Consider the following 12,980-nt stretch of genomic DNA (forward strand, 5'->3'; position numbering starts at 1 on the left):
AATTGTAACACAAGTCAGATTACTAAAGAGTCAATGGGCAGGATGTAATATCGCCTGAGTTCGATGGCCGTGTGGGATGCCAGCCATACCCAGACGTTTTTTAAAAGGGCAATCACTTACAAGGCATGGGCCATTCCTTGTAAGTGATTGCCCATTAAAAAACTGTCCGAGTTGGGCCAGCATCCCGCATGGCCGCGGCTGATCTCAGTCCTCAGGACCTCAAACAGTGCATGTTTTCCAGGTCTCCTCACAGAATCACAAGTGAAATAATTAGCTTAAAATGTGTCAGTGAGTAATGAGTAACCTGCGCACTGCAGGGTGACCTGGAAAACGTGAGCTGTTTGGGGTCCTGAGGACCGAGTTTGAGAACCTGTGCACTAGCGGCCAAGAAGAGGCAATGGATAGCCTGTTTCCACTAATTAGTCATTTGGAGATGGTTTTAGGGAATTGCAAATCTTTTTTTTTTTTAGATTCAAAGACAGGAGGTACTTTTAATTCCTAACCATAGGCATTTCTATAATGCGGAGTAATATTGAGAGAAAGGAGCTCTCTATATTTTAAATCAGGCGCAGCAAGTACACTTCAGTTATCTGTATTGGGTTATATGAACTAGTTTACGCAGTAGTTTACAACATCAACCCTCAAGTTTTCCCCACAGGTCATGTTTTGAGGATTTCTGTTTGTAGAAAATCAGGTGGGATAATTACTGACCCAGCAAAATAGATTAACTCATCTGTGCATGATTAAAGGAATCCACAAAACATGACCTGTTGCTGGTACTTGAGGACTAGAGTTGAGAACCACTGCTCTAGACTTTACACTGCTTATGCAAAATCCAACATTGAGAATAAACACGGTGGAGCTTTTACCTCTTGACACGAATGTGGAGAGTGCCGCCAGATGAGTCAATTGTCAGCATTGCCTCTGCATGTGACAGTCCAGCACAAGGTTTCCCATTGATGGAGATCAGCTCATCGTTTTCCCTCAGCCCACCTCGACATGCCTTGCTGCGCTTACGGACCTGCAAGAGGCAAATATACAAGCAAATGACTTACTCGTGGAACACAGCGTAAATCCAAGATTTGCCCACAAATTATACAATACAGCATCCAAAATGTATTTGCAGAAGATTTTAATAAACTGTTTTAATTGAATAATAGTCTTATTGCTTGGTATTTCTGGCAGTGATAGGGTTTTTCTGGCTTTGTAATATGGAGTTATCGACAATGTTTGCATGGGCATCCTATTTATCAAATACAAAAGAAATAAGAAATCACTTCTGCGCTCATCAAACGACAAAACAATGGTAAAGTGTAACAGGAGTAAGTTCGTAATCAATGGTCTTTGGAAAAAAGTCTGTTCCCTTTCTCAGTTCTTTTTCATGGAAGTAGTACAGGGTGCAGGATGACTGGATGCGTACCGTACTCACATTAGCACGTGATATGTCCCTCGTATAAAGGTATCTTTGGTACTCCGTCCCCTTCTCTCCTTCTACTTCTCCAAATGAGGCACTCGATTGGTTCTTATCCTCGAGGTTGGGAAAAAAGGGGAACAGGAAAACGACTGATAGTGTAGTAAGTTCGTAATACTGGGTAACCACTACTGGAGGGCGTAACCTTCTATGTCCTTTTTCTTTTAATGAGGGGGTGCGTACCATACTCACATCCATACAAAAAGGGGTGTAAACGCATAAAGGTATCTTTACTTCTATTGGTGGTTCATAATTCTGATATTATCACTCGGAGTCACCCACAAGTGAGACAGATGATAAGGATAGTGGGCGTACCCAACTCACACTTGGCAGTGCGCAGACCTGTACATAAAGGTATCTTTGGGGTGGTCCTAATAATTGGTAGTCTGGAATTCTACTCCTCTCCACGAGTGGCAGTGGAAGAATGGGAGTAATGAAGGATGACTTGATGCATACAGTACTCACGTGAAAACGTGAAGTTCCCTCGTATAAAGGTATCTTTGATATTTCGCTTCACACTGACCTAACCATGCACTAAAGAGCAGACAATGCACATACAGATAAAAACCAACCGAGTGCTCGATTCGGAGAAGTAGGAGGAAAGAAAGGAACGAAATATCAAAGATACCTTTATACGAGGGACACTTCACGTTTTCACGTGAGTACGGTACGCATCAAGTCATCCTTCATTACTCCCATTCTTCCACTGCCACTCATGGAGAGGAGTAGAATTCCAGACTAATAATTATTAGGACCACCACAAAGATACTTTTATGTACAGGTCTGCGCACTGTCAAGTGTGAGTTGGGTACGCCCACTATCCTTATCATCTGTCTCACTTGTGGGTGACTCCGAGTGATAATAGCAGACTTATGAACCACCAATAGAACTAAAGATATCTTTATGTGTTTACACCCCTTTTTGTATGGATGTGAGTATGGTACGCACCCCCTCATTAAAAGAAAAAGGACATAGGAGTTACGCCCTCCAGTAGTGGTTACCCAGTATTACGAACTTACTACACTATCAGTCGTTTTCCTGTTCCCCTTTTTTCCCAACCTCGAGGATAAGAACCAATCGAGTGCCTCATTTGGAGAAAGTAGAAGGAGAGAAGGGGACGGAGTACCAAAGATACCTTTATACGAGGGACATATCACGTGCTAACGTGAGTACGGTACGCATCCAGCATCCTGCACCCTGTACTACTTCCATGAAAAAGAACTGAGAAAGGGAACAGACTTTTTTCCAAAGACCATTGATTACGAACTTACTCCTGTTACACTTTACCATTGTTTTGCCGTTTGATGAGCGCAGAAGTGATATCTCATTTCTTTTGTATTTCATGCCCTAGGGGGTTGAGTGACCTCCTGTAGAAATCTCTACTGCAGCTCTCTGAGGCGCAGCAGTCCTCTATTAGTATTATTCCAGATCCTATTTATCAAGTATAATAAAGCAGTGCCTGAACTCTTAATGCATCTAAGGTTATTATAATGGGTTGCGTATGCGTTACCGCCACTGGGGATCCCGGCGGTCAACATGCCAACCACGGGATCACGGAGGCGTAATGCTGGTGCATGTGTGTGGGGGGGTGCATCAAGCCACAGGTTCTATTCCCACTCTATGGGTGTCGTGGAGACCCACAAGTGGCAATAGCCCCTACTAGTTGGCATGCCGACTGTCGGGATTTAGAGGGGGCGGGATGTAGCCGGCAGTAATGTGACCGGTGGTCTTCTGACTGCCGGACACATAACTACATCCCATTATAAGCTATCTACATGCATTCACAACTGCAAATATGTAAAGAATGTTTCTGATAATGATCCTCTGCAGAGCTCAGCACAGAGTAATGTTTGTTAATGTAATGTAATAATCCTATGTAGACAATGCATGTTGTTTAATCATGAAATACAGAATCACCAATACACAGCAAATGTTTATAAGTTCCAAACTATCAACTGCAACATTTATTTTCCCTTATTTACATAGATTACTAGTCATTTACTGCTTTTTTGTATTTAGAATTAGTATTCAGCAACAAGAACGGATCTTGCTGCCGCAGAATTGCGTTAATCCTATATGAGGGTTGAAATATATTTAGTTGTAGAATTTCATGGATGTATTAAAGAGATCTACACGTCATTAAGTCCTGCTGGCTGCTGCTCTGCTCTTCACTGCAAGGATGTTTTGGTGGGAAAGGGGGGAGTTTTGGGGCAGCCTGGTGTTTCAAACCATTCCCTAGTGATATGGCCACACCCCTTTTAAAGTAAGTACGTGGAGGTGTTCATGCCCCTTTCCCGAATCCAATCATTGCAATGTTACAGCATAACAGTTTGCCAGAGTTATTCTGTTGCAGTAAGATTTTCATTAATATGAGACATGTATTGTAATAATGGAGACTAAAGAGCTGTAAATGGAAATAGGATAACATTGTAAGATCTATTGAACAGGCCTGCTCCTCTGCCTTATAGAAAGTTACTGTAAATAGGGTTTATAGTAGGGGTAGAAAGCACTCAGAGCATTAGGTGCCCCATGACTCCAGGGCTATCCCTCCCTAAGTGGTAAGTATTTTCAGTGGCTCCAGACTAGAAATGGGCAATTGCTCCACTTTACCGCCAGGCAATCACAATCAGCCAGTGTGGAAAATGCTTTTGACTGGCTTCTGGGGGATCAGTACTAAATGCCGCCGGCCGGAATCCCGGCGGTCGAAATACCGACGCTGGAATCCCGACCACACAATCCCGACACGGGTGGCGAGCGGAACGCAGCCCCTTGAGGGCTCGCTTCGCTCGCCACGCTGCGGGCATGGTGCCTCGCTACGCTCGGCACACTATTATATTCTCCTTCCATGGGTGTTGTGGACACCCACGGAGGGAGAATATGTCGGGATTGTGGCGGTCGGGATTCCGGCGTCGGTATTTCGACCGCCGGGATTCCGGCCGGCGGCATCTTGACCGCATCCCGCTTCTGGTGACTATTTTAATCATTAATGCCACTACTGCTCCTATCACATTTTCACAATTTTATATTTGAGTTTCAAAGTGTCTTGTACTATTCACACGAAAAGCCATTAATACTCAGCCAGGCAGTGACAGAATTACATGGAGGGGGCAGGTGGCATATGCTGTAGTAAAAGAATCCATGTAATAATAGCCACCACTAGGCATGTATAGAGCTGGCTCATTGAGGATGGATTTAGCAGTGCCACCCCTCGGGGCAGACTTATAATGCTTAATGCTAAATCTAGCTCTGATAAGCCCATTATAGACCGCGACTGAATGCACTAAGGAACAGCCTGTTTCCCTTGTGCCTGGGAACTGCCTCATACATGTAACACAGTGCCAAACTTCCAGGCCTTTGATATGGAGACATAGTTTATAAGCATTAAACAAGATTAATTAATGAGCATATCAGATTTAAAAAAACAAAATGCACAGTTTCTTGGTTACATTACTTTTTTACTTTACCTCACAAATATACTGCAGGCAAAAAAACAAGTTTGCCTATTGCAAATAAGTCAGTCCCGACTCCCTACCCTTTTAAATCTTATTCAGGTGGTTTTTAACCATGTGATAGGCAGGTTGGTGTATTGTATAGGTCAAAGCTTCCCAATCAATAATATTACATCAGGGTTGGACTGGCCCATAGGGGCACAGGGGAAACTCCCGGTGCCCCCCCCCCCCCCCTTCCCCCTCCAGGTATCAGACTGTGCACTTGAATTATATATTATACATGCAGTATGTCACCTGGGATCATTATGAAAATCCAGCGGTCGGATTCCCGGCCGTCAGTATACCGACAGTGGGTTCCCAGTCACCAGTATGCAGGCAGTGGGGCGAGTACTAGAAAGCTCCTTGCGGGCACGGTGGCACGCTGCGCTCACCACAGGCTATGTTCTCCCTCTATGGGTGTCGTAGACACCCATAGAGGGAGAAAAGCCTGTGGCGGCAGGTTTCCCGGCGGCGGTATTTCTCCGTTAGTCGGGATTCCAGTGTTGTGACTGCCGGCTAGAGGTATTGTAACTGCATCCCTGTTACCTTTACGCTGCACAGGACTATTGTGTATTTTCTACAGTGCATCGCTGTTGTTAATCTGGTACATTATCATGCATGCACTAGCAGTATTATTTACTATATATATTTATCAAGCAGCCCAGCCCTTGCACTCTCTCATGGTTTGGCAAACCAATGTGGAGACTGGCAACACCCCTAAACCTGGGCCCCTACCACTGCATTCCCACGGTGGGCCCTTCAAACTCCAGTCTGACACTCTATTACGTTAACATAGAAGTGCATGTAAATGACCAGTATTACAATAAATACGAACAACTTAAAAAAAGTTAAATGATCTTTGCACATTTTAAGTTTAACACATCATTCTTATACTCATGAACTGGGGATTGCTGTATACACCTGCTGGATTGCCCAGCGGAACTATGGAGCAGTAAACCACCTTTGCTTTGCTCTACTAGGGAGAAGGCTGCACTAAAAGGGTAAGCACCAGCAGTCGGAAGACACATGCATTACTTGTAAGCTAGATCAGAAAGGATTAATTTCTGGTCTATTAAATATCCACAGCTACATATCTGCATGGCCAGGCGCAAGAAACTAATGAGATAATCACTAATCTACTTATTAAGAAATGTGCCTGCTTGGGAACAAGTTATGAGAAGCTAAAAACTTCTGTTTTGCAAATTGCATCTGTTTAATATACTGTAAGCTACTTTCTGGCTTTGAGTATTGAGGACTGTCTTTGAATCCTGCTGACCTTGTTAATATTCCTACACAAACAGGAATCTTCTGAACGATGTAATCTCCTACATCAGCATTTCCCAACCTCTGTCCTCAAGTACCCCCAACAGTTCATGTTTTCCAGGTCTCCTCACAGGATTGCAAGTGAAATAATTTGCTCCACCTGTGGGTCTTTTAAAATGTGTCAGTGAGTAATGAATACACCTGTTCAACTGCTAGGTGACCTGGAAAACATGAACTGTTGGGTGTACTTGAGGACTGAGGTTGGGAACCACTGTCCTACATGAATAGTGAATATCGACTGAAGACGCCGCCTGCCTTAGAGGATACATTTCTTCAGAAGTTCCACATTGTGAGAAACCATCATATAGGTAAGGTGCATGTGGAATGAAAAAGAATGTTCCCAGTGTGACAGGTGGCGTGTCATGTTGGCAATCCCCATTTTCAGTGGCCACGCCCCTTCTGGTATGTGACCATGTCCATTTTTTTTAAAGAATATGTTTATTGAAGGACAAAGCAGAACACAGTCCAGTAGAAACAAACATAGATTAAACAATACATATTGAGGCATTGAGTCTGCAACCAGCAGTGAATAGGGGAAATAAAAGCTAAATCATCCAACAACATGTTGTATGTGCACTGCTAGATCCAATTTTTCAAAGGGGTTGTCTAGAAACATAGAGACATAAACATCATAATACAATAGACTACAGGAGGGGAAGGAAAGAAATGCATGGAAGTAAATGGTGTGGCTAGGACCATTAAAAGAGAAAGGACAGAAGGAGAGAGACGGAACAATTTGAGAGAGGAAAAAAAAAGGGGAAAAAAAAGGATTTACATGAAAGGAGAACTAGCCTTAAAGGACAACCGGGTGCCGCATGTTTTGGCAAAAGATTTAGAAGAGTGTTTAATGACACTGGTCATAAATTCCATGTAGTGAACTGGCCAAACCCTGGTGATAACTGAGGTGAGAGTGGGTGGGAGTGGTTGTTTCCAATCCGCTGCCAGTTGACTGGTGGCTGCTGATAGGACATGCCTAATAAGTCTATTCTGGTGGTAGGTAGCTTCTGGGAAAGGTAATGGTAGGAGGAAAAATTTAGGATCTAGGGGAAGCGAGATTTGTAGGAGTGAAGAGAGAAGGTTCTTAATATCTGACCAAAAACCAGAGAGCTTGGGGCAGCTCCACCAGATGTGAAGAAATGAGCCATCCAATCTGCAACCTCGCCAGCACTGATTAGAGGCCTTGGGGAATATCCTAGCTATCCTGGAGGAAACCAAGTACTATCTATAAAGAATTTTGTAGACATTTTCTTTTATTCTAACACATATTGAGCTTGACACTGCTCCCCCTCTAATATCATACCAATCGTCAGGATCTAAGAACTCACCCGAATCACTTTCCCAAGCCAGCTCAAAAGAGTACCGTGTGTGCACTGAGGAAGATAACAGTTCTAAATACAAGGAGGAAATGAGATCAGATGTGAAGGACTGGCAGAGGGAGGGAAAGAGACTCAAAAGATGTCAGGGGATGGGAAACAAGACTGTGTTTGGCGAAACCATGAAAATTACGTAGCTGTAGGTATTGGAATTTTTTTTTTTAAGGGATACCAAATTTAGATTGGATGTCAAAAAAAAGGGGAAATGTGTGGTCATGCGATATATCATTGAGAAATATGATACCCCCTTTAACCATGGGAAGAATGCTAGGGGGTTCAAATCGGGTGAGAAATCCTTAGAATTGAACAGGGGGATGACCGGGCCAGGTGGTGGAGATAGCCCAAACTTACGAACGGAGAAGTCCCAGATCGATAGGGAGTGGGAGACAATAAGATGATCACAAACCTTCTTCGGGCAACGGGCATGGGAAATCCAAAGGAGAGAAGCTGGGGAGAGCAATCCCAAAGACTCGGCTTCAAGGTGAACACACACTCTAGAGGTATTAAAATGGATCCATAAGATACATTGAGCGAGCTGTGCTGAGCGGTAATAATGTTTAAAGTTGGGAATACCCACACCCCCTCCCTGAGTCGGCCTTTGGAGAGTACATAGACGAACCCGTGGCCTTTTTCCTGCCTATATGAACTTAGAAGTCTGAAACTAAAGAAAGTTTAAAACACATGGGGGGATACGGATAGAAAGAGTTTGAAAAAGATAAAAGGAGTTTAGGGAGAACAGTCAATTTTACAGTGTTAATACGGCCTATCCAGGAAATAAGTTGATGGACCAGGACTCCAAATCTAGTTTAATTTGGGAAATAAGGCAGTTAGCCTGGAAAAGCTGATGGTATCTCTTGGTTATAAAAACGCACAAATATTTAATCTTCTGAAGATGCCAGTTACATGGGAAAAGGTGTTCTAGGGACGACTTGTCCATTTGTGACATGTAAAAATCAAGGACTTCCGTCTTATCTAAATTAATCTTGTAACCAGAGAAGTGGCTATATAAATCCAATTCAGCTAGAAAGGGCAGGAGCGAGGAGAGGGGATTAGTGAGTGTTAATAGGACATCATCGGCGTATAATGCCAGCTAATGTTCTGTGGTGCCAACACGGACCCCAGATATGTCGGAAATGGCACATAATCTAGCAGCCATGGGTTCAATAATAAGAGCGAAAACGAGCGGAGAGCGGGGGCATCCCTGACGTGTGCCATTAGAAATATCGAAAGGCGTCGAGGTCAGACCATTTGTAGAGACAGTAGCCATCGGTGAGCGATAAAGGGCCGCTATTCCCTTGCGAAATTTGCCAGAGAAGCCCAATGACCCGAGGACACCAAACATGAACGGCCAAGATGTGCGGTCGAAAGCCTTTTTGGCATCTAAGGACATAATCAAAGAGGGGATTTTCCAGCCATGAATGGAGTGTATCAGGTCGATGGTCCTCCTGGTGTTGTCAGGGGCTTGTCTACACTGGATAAATCCCACTTGGTCGGACCGAATTAAAGTTGGTAGAGGGGGATTCAGTCTATTAGCTAGTATTTAGCATGTAATTTGAGATCAACGTTGAGAAGGAAAATCGGGCTATAGCTAGAACAAAGTGAAAGATCCTTCCCAGGTTTCAGAATCACAATTATGTTAGCCGTGGTCATTGCCCCGTCCAACACTTTATTAAAAAATTCCGTCAGATAGGGAGTAAGGACATCAATGTATTTTTTATAATATTGGGCCAAGAAACCATTCGGACCAGGGGCAGTAGAGCTTTTAAGGGATTTAATGGCAGCCTGAACTTCGTCTTGCAAAATACCAGTGTTAAGGGAAGAGAGTTGATCTAGGTAAAATTTATGAAGGGGGGGATTCGCCAGATGTAGGAATCCAAGCTGTCAAATTGAGAGGGATGGGCGGCACTGGAGTTCGGAAAGGTTATACAAAGAGGAACAGAATTCTCTAAATTCATGGACAATTTTGACCTGGTCGTAAGTGGTGGAGTTAGCGCAGGGAGCCCGAATCTTCTCAATCAAGTTAAGGGAGCGTTTCTTTCTCAGTTTTTTGGCCAGCATAGAATCAGCCTTGTCGGCCTTATTATATAAGCGCTGTTGGAGTTTTTGCAGGGTGATAGCAGCTCTTTTAGAGAGAAGGGTATTAAATTGGCCTCTGACAGATATAATCTCGGTCAATAGGGTTGGTGTGGGGTTGCGTTTATAACTGTCTAGAAGGGCAGCAAGCCGATGCTCTAAAGAGGTTATTTCGTCGGCAGCACGTCTATGCATAACAGAAGCGGAGCTAATGAGATGACCGCGAATGGTGGCCTTATGGGCCTCCCAAATGACACCGGGGGATACGTCTGAGGTAGAGTTCATCAGAAAATAATCAGAGATAGCCTGTTTAAATGAAGAGAAGGTAGTCGGATGTAACAAAAGTGAGTCATCAAGGCACCACCTACAGGGGCGGGGATACTGTCTAAAGAGGTTGAGGAGGATGAAGACTCCCGCATGATCTGTCCAGAGAGGGAGGTAATTCCGGCCTGAGTAGCCAGGGGGGTTAGTGAGTGGGAGACAAAAATCATGCCAATGCATGAATACATGTTATGCGGTGAGGAGAAATAGGTGTAGTCATGAGCAGTAGAGTTTTTAAGATGGCAGGAGTCATAGAGATTATATTGTTTAAGCAAGGAAGATAAAGTTACTGCATCTTTTGAGAGAGGAGGCAACGATTTAAGTGAGGAGGGTGAGGACCTATCAAGGCTCGGTTTAAGAATAACATTAAAGTCCCCCGCTATTATGAGATGCTCCTTCGCATGTCGCTCAATGCGTTTGAACAGCTTAGAAAAAAAAGGGCCCTGAGTCTGGTTTGGTGCATATACTCAAACAAGAGTAACATTTTGTGAGCGAAGCGAGCCAGACACAATAAGAAAACAACCCTAAGGTAGCAGAGTGCAAGAAAGGAGTCTTGTTATGAATAAGTATTGCAATGCCTCGTTTCTTGCAGTCTGTAGAAGCAAAAGAGGTTTGAGAGAATTGCTTTCCCTGTAAAAGAGTGTGGGTTCCCGTGAGGTGAGACTACTGCAAAAATACAATATCTGCTTTTTTCCTGGGTAACTATGCGCTTGTGCGGGGAGTTAAGACCATTTACATTGATGGACAGTAATTTAAGGTCCATGGTGTCAAGGGTATAGTCACTACGAAAGAAATGGCAGATGAGAAAGTGAAAGGGCTAAAAACACGTAATCCTACCAGACACGAAAAGAAGAGGAGAAAAAAGAGAAAAAGAAGGAAAGTAGCCACAAAAAAGGAAAAAACAGGGGAAAGGGGGAAGAAGCCCAATCGGGCGTAAACCCTTAAACCTAGGAACCTGTGAGGGGCTCAGTGTAATGAGAAGAATAATATAGAAAATAATGTACAGTAAGTACAGGGTGCATGGGGGGGCGGGTCATAGAAAAGTGGGGGATGAGACACCCCACATTGGGACCTGGGGCCCTAGTTAGAACATCAGCAAAAGGAAAACAGAGCATATTTGGTGAGAAAACATGTCAATACATTTGTATATAATAACTACAAAAAAAACCCACTGGAAGGTGAAACATTGAAAAATGATATAAAGTTCAGGAAGACCTGAACATAACTAGGAGACTTATAAGACAACCGTCAAAAACTAACTTCTTAGTCATAGGCCGGTAACCACCCAGGAAGTCGTCCAAGGGGAGGGTGCGTGTGGAATCGTCCAGTAGAGAAGGCAAGAGGGTTGGCACTAACAGTCTCACGGAGGGGCAATATCACGCTCATGATCCTGATGTCTCATAACAGTAGACCATTCCGGGACAGGGGGGCAAGATCATTGGGGCTTGGGTGAAACCGGGGCAGAGACGAAGAGTCAGGTAACAAATCTAATTTTGCCAGAAGATCCTGGCCTTGGGCGATGGATTTCACAGAATATGAGGAATTGGCAATGAATACTTGAAGTTGGAAAGGAAAACCCCAACCGATATCTGATATTGTGTTGACGTAAGAGGCTAGTGATAGGTTGGTGGTCCTTACGCTTCTGGATTGTGGAGGAGGCCACATACTGAAATAGTTGGAGATCCATATCTTGATAGGTAATGACCTGGGTATCTCTGGTGGCTTGGAGTAACCATTCCTTAGTACGGTAATAGTGTAGCCAGACAATGATGTCACGAGGAAGCTGAGCAGACGAGGGCTTCACTCTAAGGGCCCGGGGGGCTCTATCCATCAAATAGTCGGTTGTAGACAGGTCCAGGAGGATATGTCGGAAGAGGCCACTAAGAAAGGACTGTAGTTCAGAGGAAGAAATGGTCTCTACCACATTGCGTATCCTCAGAATATCTGTCAAGAACGATTCTCTGCATCCTCTTGTTTCTCCTTAAGGGATTCGACCTCATTGTGTAATCGCGAAAGTTCTTTATCAAGGGTAATCTGGGAATGGCAGAGACTGTCAGTCTTGGATTCTAGAGTATCCGTCCTAGCGCCAAGGGAAGATAGTTCCGATTTAAAGTCATTGACAGCCTTAGAAAGTTCCTGTGCAAAGGCCATTTTTACTCCCTCCAGAAGATTAGTCATAACCGCTTGTATTTGCGGGTCAATTTCAACGTCCGCAGGCGGCGGTGAATTGGATGAGGAATGAGGTCCAGGTGACGGTGGAGTCGGCTTGCTTTTAGTGCCAAAAAAGGAAGACGATGGTGCTTGGGTCGCCTTTTTGATTTTAGAATAAGAGCCCTCATTCCGAGTTGATCGTTCGCTGTTTTTAGCAGCCGTGCAAACGCATAGTTGCCGCCCACGGGGGAGTGTATTTTCGCTTTGCAAGTGTGCGAACGCCTGTGCAGCCGAGCTCTACAAAAACATTTTGTGCAGTTTCAGAGTAGGTCTGAACTTACTCAGCCCTTGCAATCACTTCAGTCTTTTTGGTACCGGAATTGACGTCACACACCCGCCCTCCAAACGCCTGGACATGCCTGCGTTTTCCTTACCACTCCCAGAAAACGGTCAGTTGACACTCATAAACGCCCTCTTTCTGTCAATCTCCTTGCAATCACCCCTGCGAATGGATTTGTCGCTAGAAGCATTGCCCAGCAACGATGCTGTTTGTACCCGTACGACGCGCGTGCGCATTGCGGTGCATAGGCATGTGCAGTAGTAACCTGATCGCTGCGCTGTGAAAATCGGCAGCGTGCGACCAACTCGGAATGACCACCAATGGGCGGTATTCAATTATTTTTACCGCCTTCCACACCCGTTCTGTTTCTGATAATGGGTGTGGTATAATCATTTCAGCTCGCTACCCCCAGAGTAGCGAAGGCATCCAACCCTTTACGC

At 44.3% G+C, this 12,980-nt stretch overlaps 1 protein-coding gene across 2 annotated transcripts in view; it reads right to left on the reverse strand.

Moving 5' to 3' along the window:
• Window positions 1-12,980, reverse strand: part of SYNPO2L (synaptopodin 2 like) — a 206,929-nt gene that overhangs the window by 114,005 nt on the left and 79,944 nt on the right. The window contains exon 2 of one of the 2 annotated variants that reach the window (XM_063961341.1): window positions 870-1,021. The exons of the other annotated variant lie outside the window; for it this stretch is intronic. Coding sequence (XP_063817411.1) covers window positions 870-1,021 — 152 coding nt within the window. The remainder of the gene's footprint in view (window positions 1-869; window positions 1,022-12,980) is intronic. 2 annotated transcript variants of the gene reach the window in all.

The sequence above is a fragment of the Pseudophryne corroboree genome, chromosome 3 (genome assembly GCF_028390025.1).
Source record: "Pseudophryne corroboree isolate aPseCor3 chromosome 3, aPseCor3.hap2, whole genome shotgun sequence".
NCBI classification, from domain to species: domain Eukaryota; kingdom Metazoa; phylum Chordata; class Amphibia; order Anura; family Myobatrachidae; genus Pseudophryne; species Pseudophryne corroboree.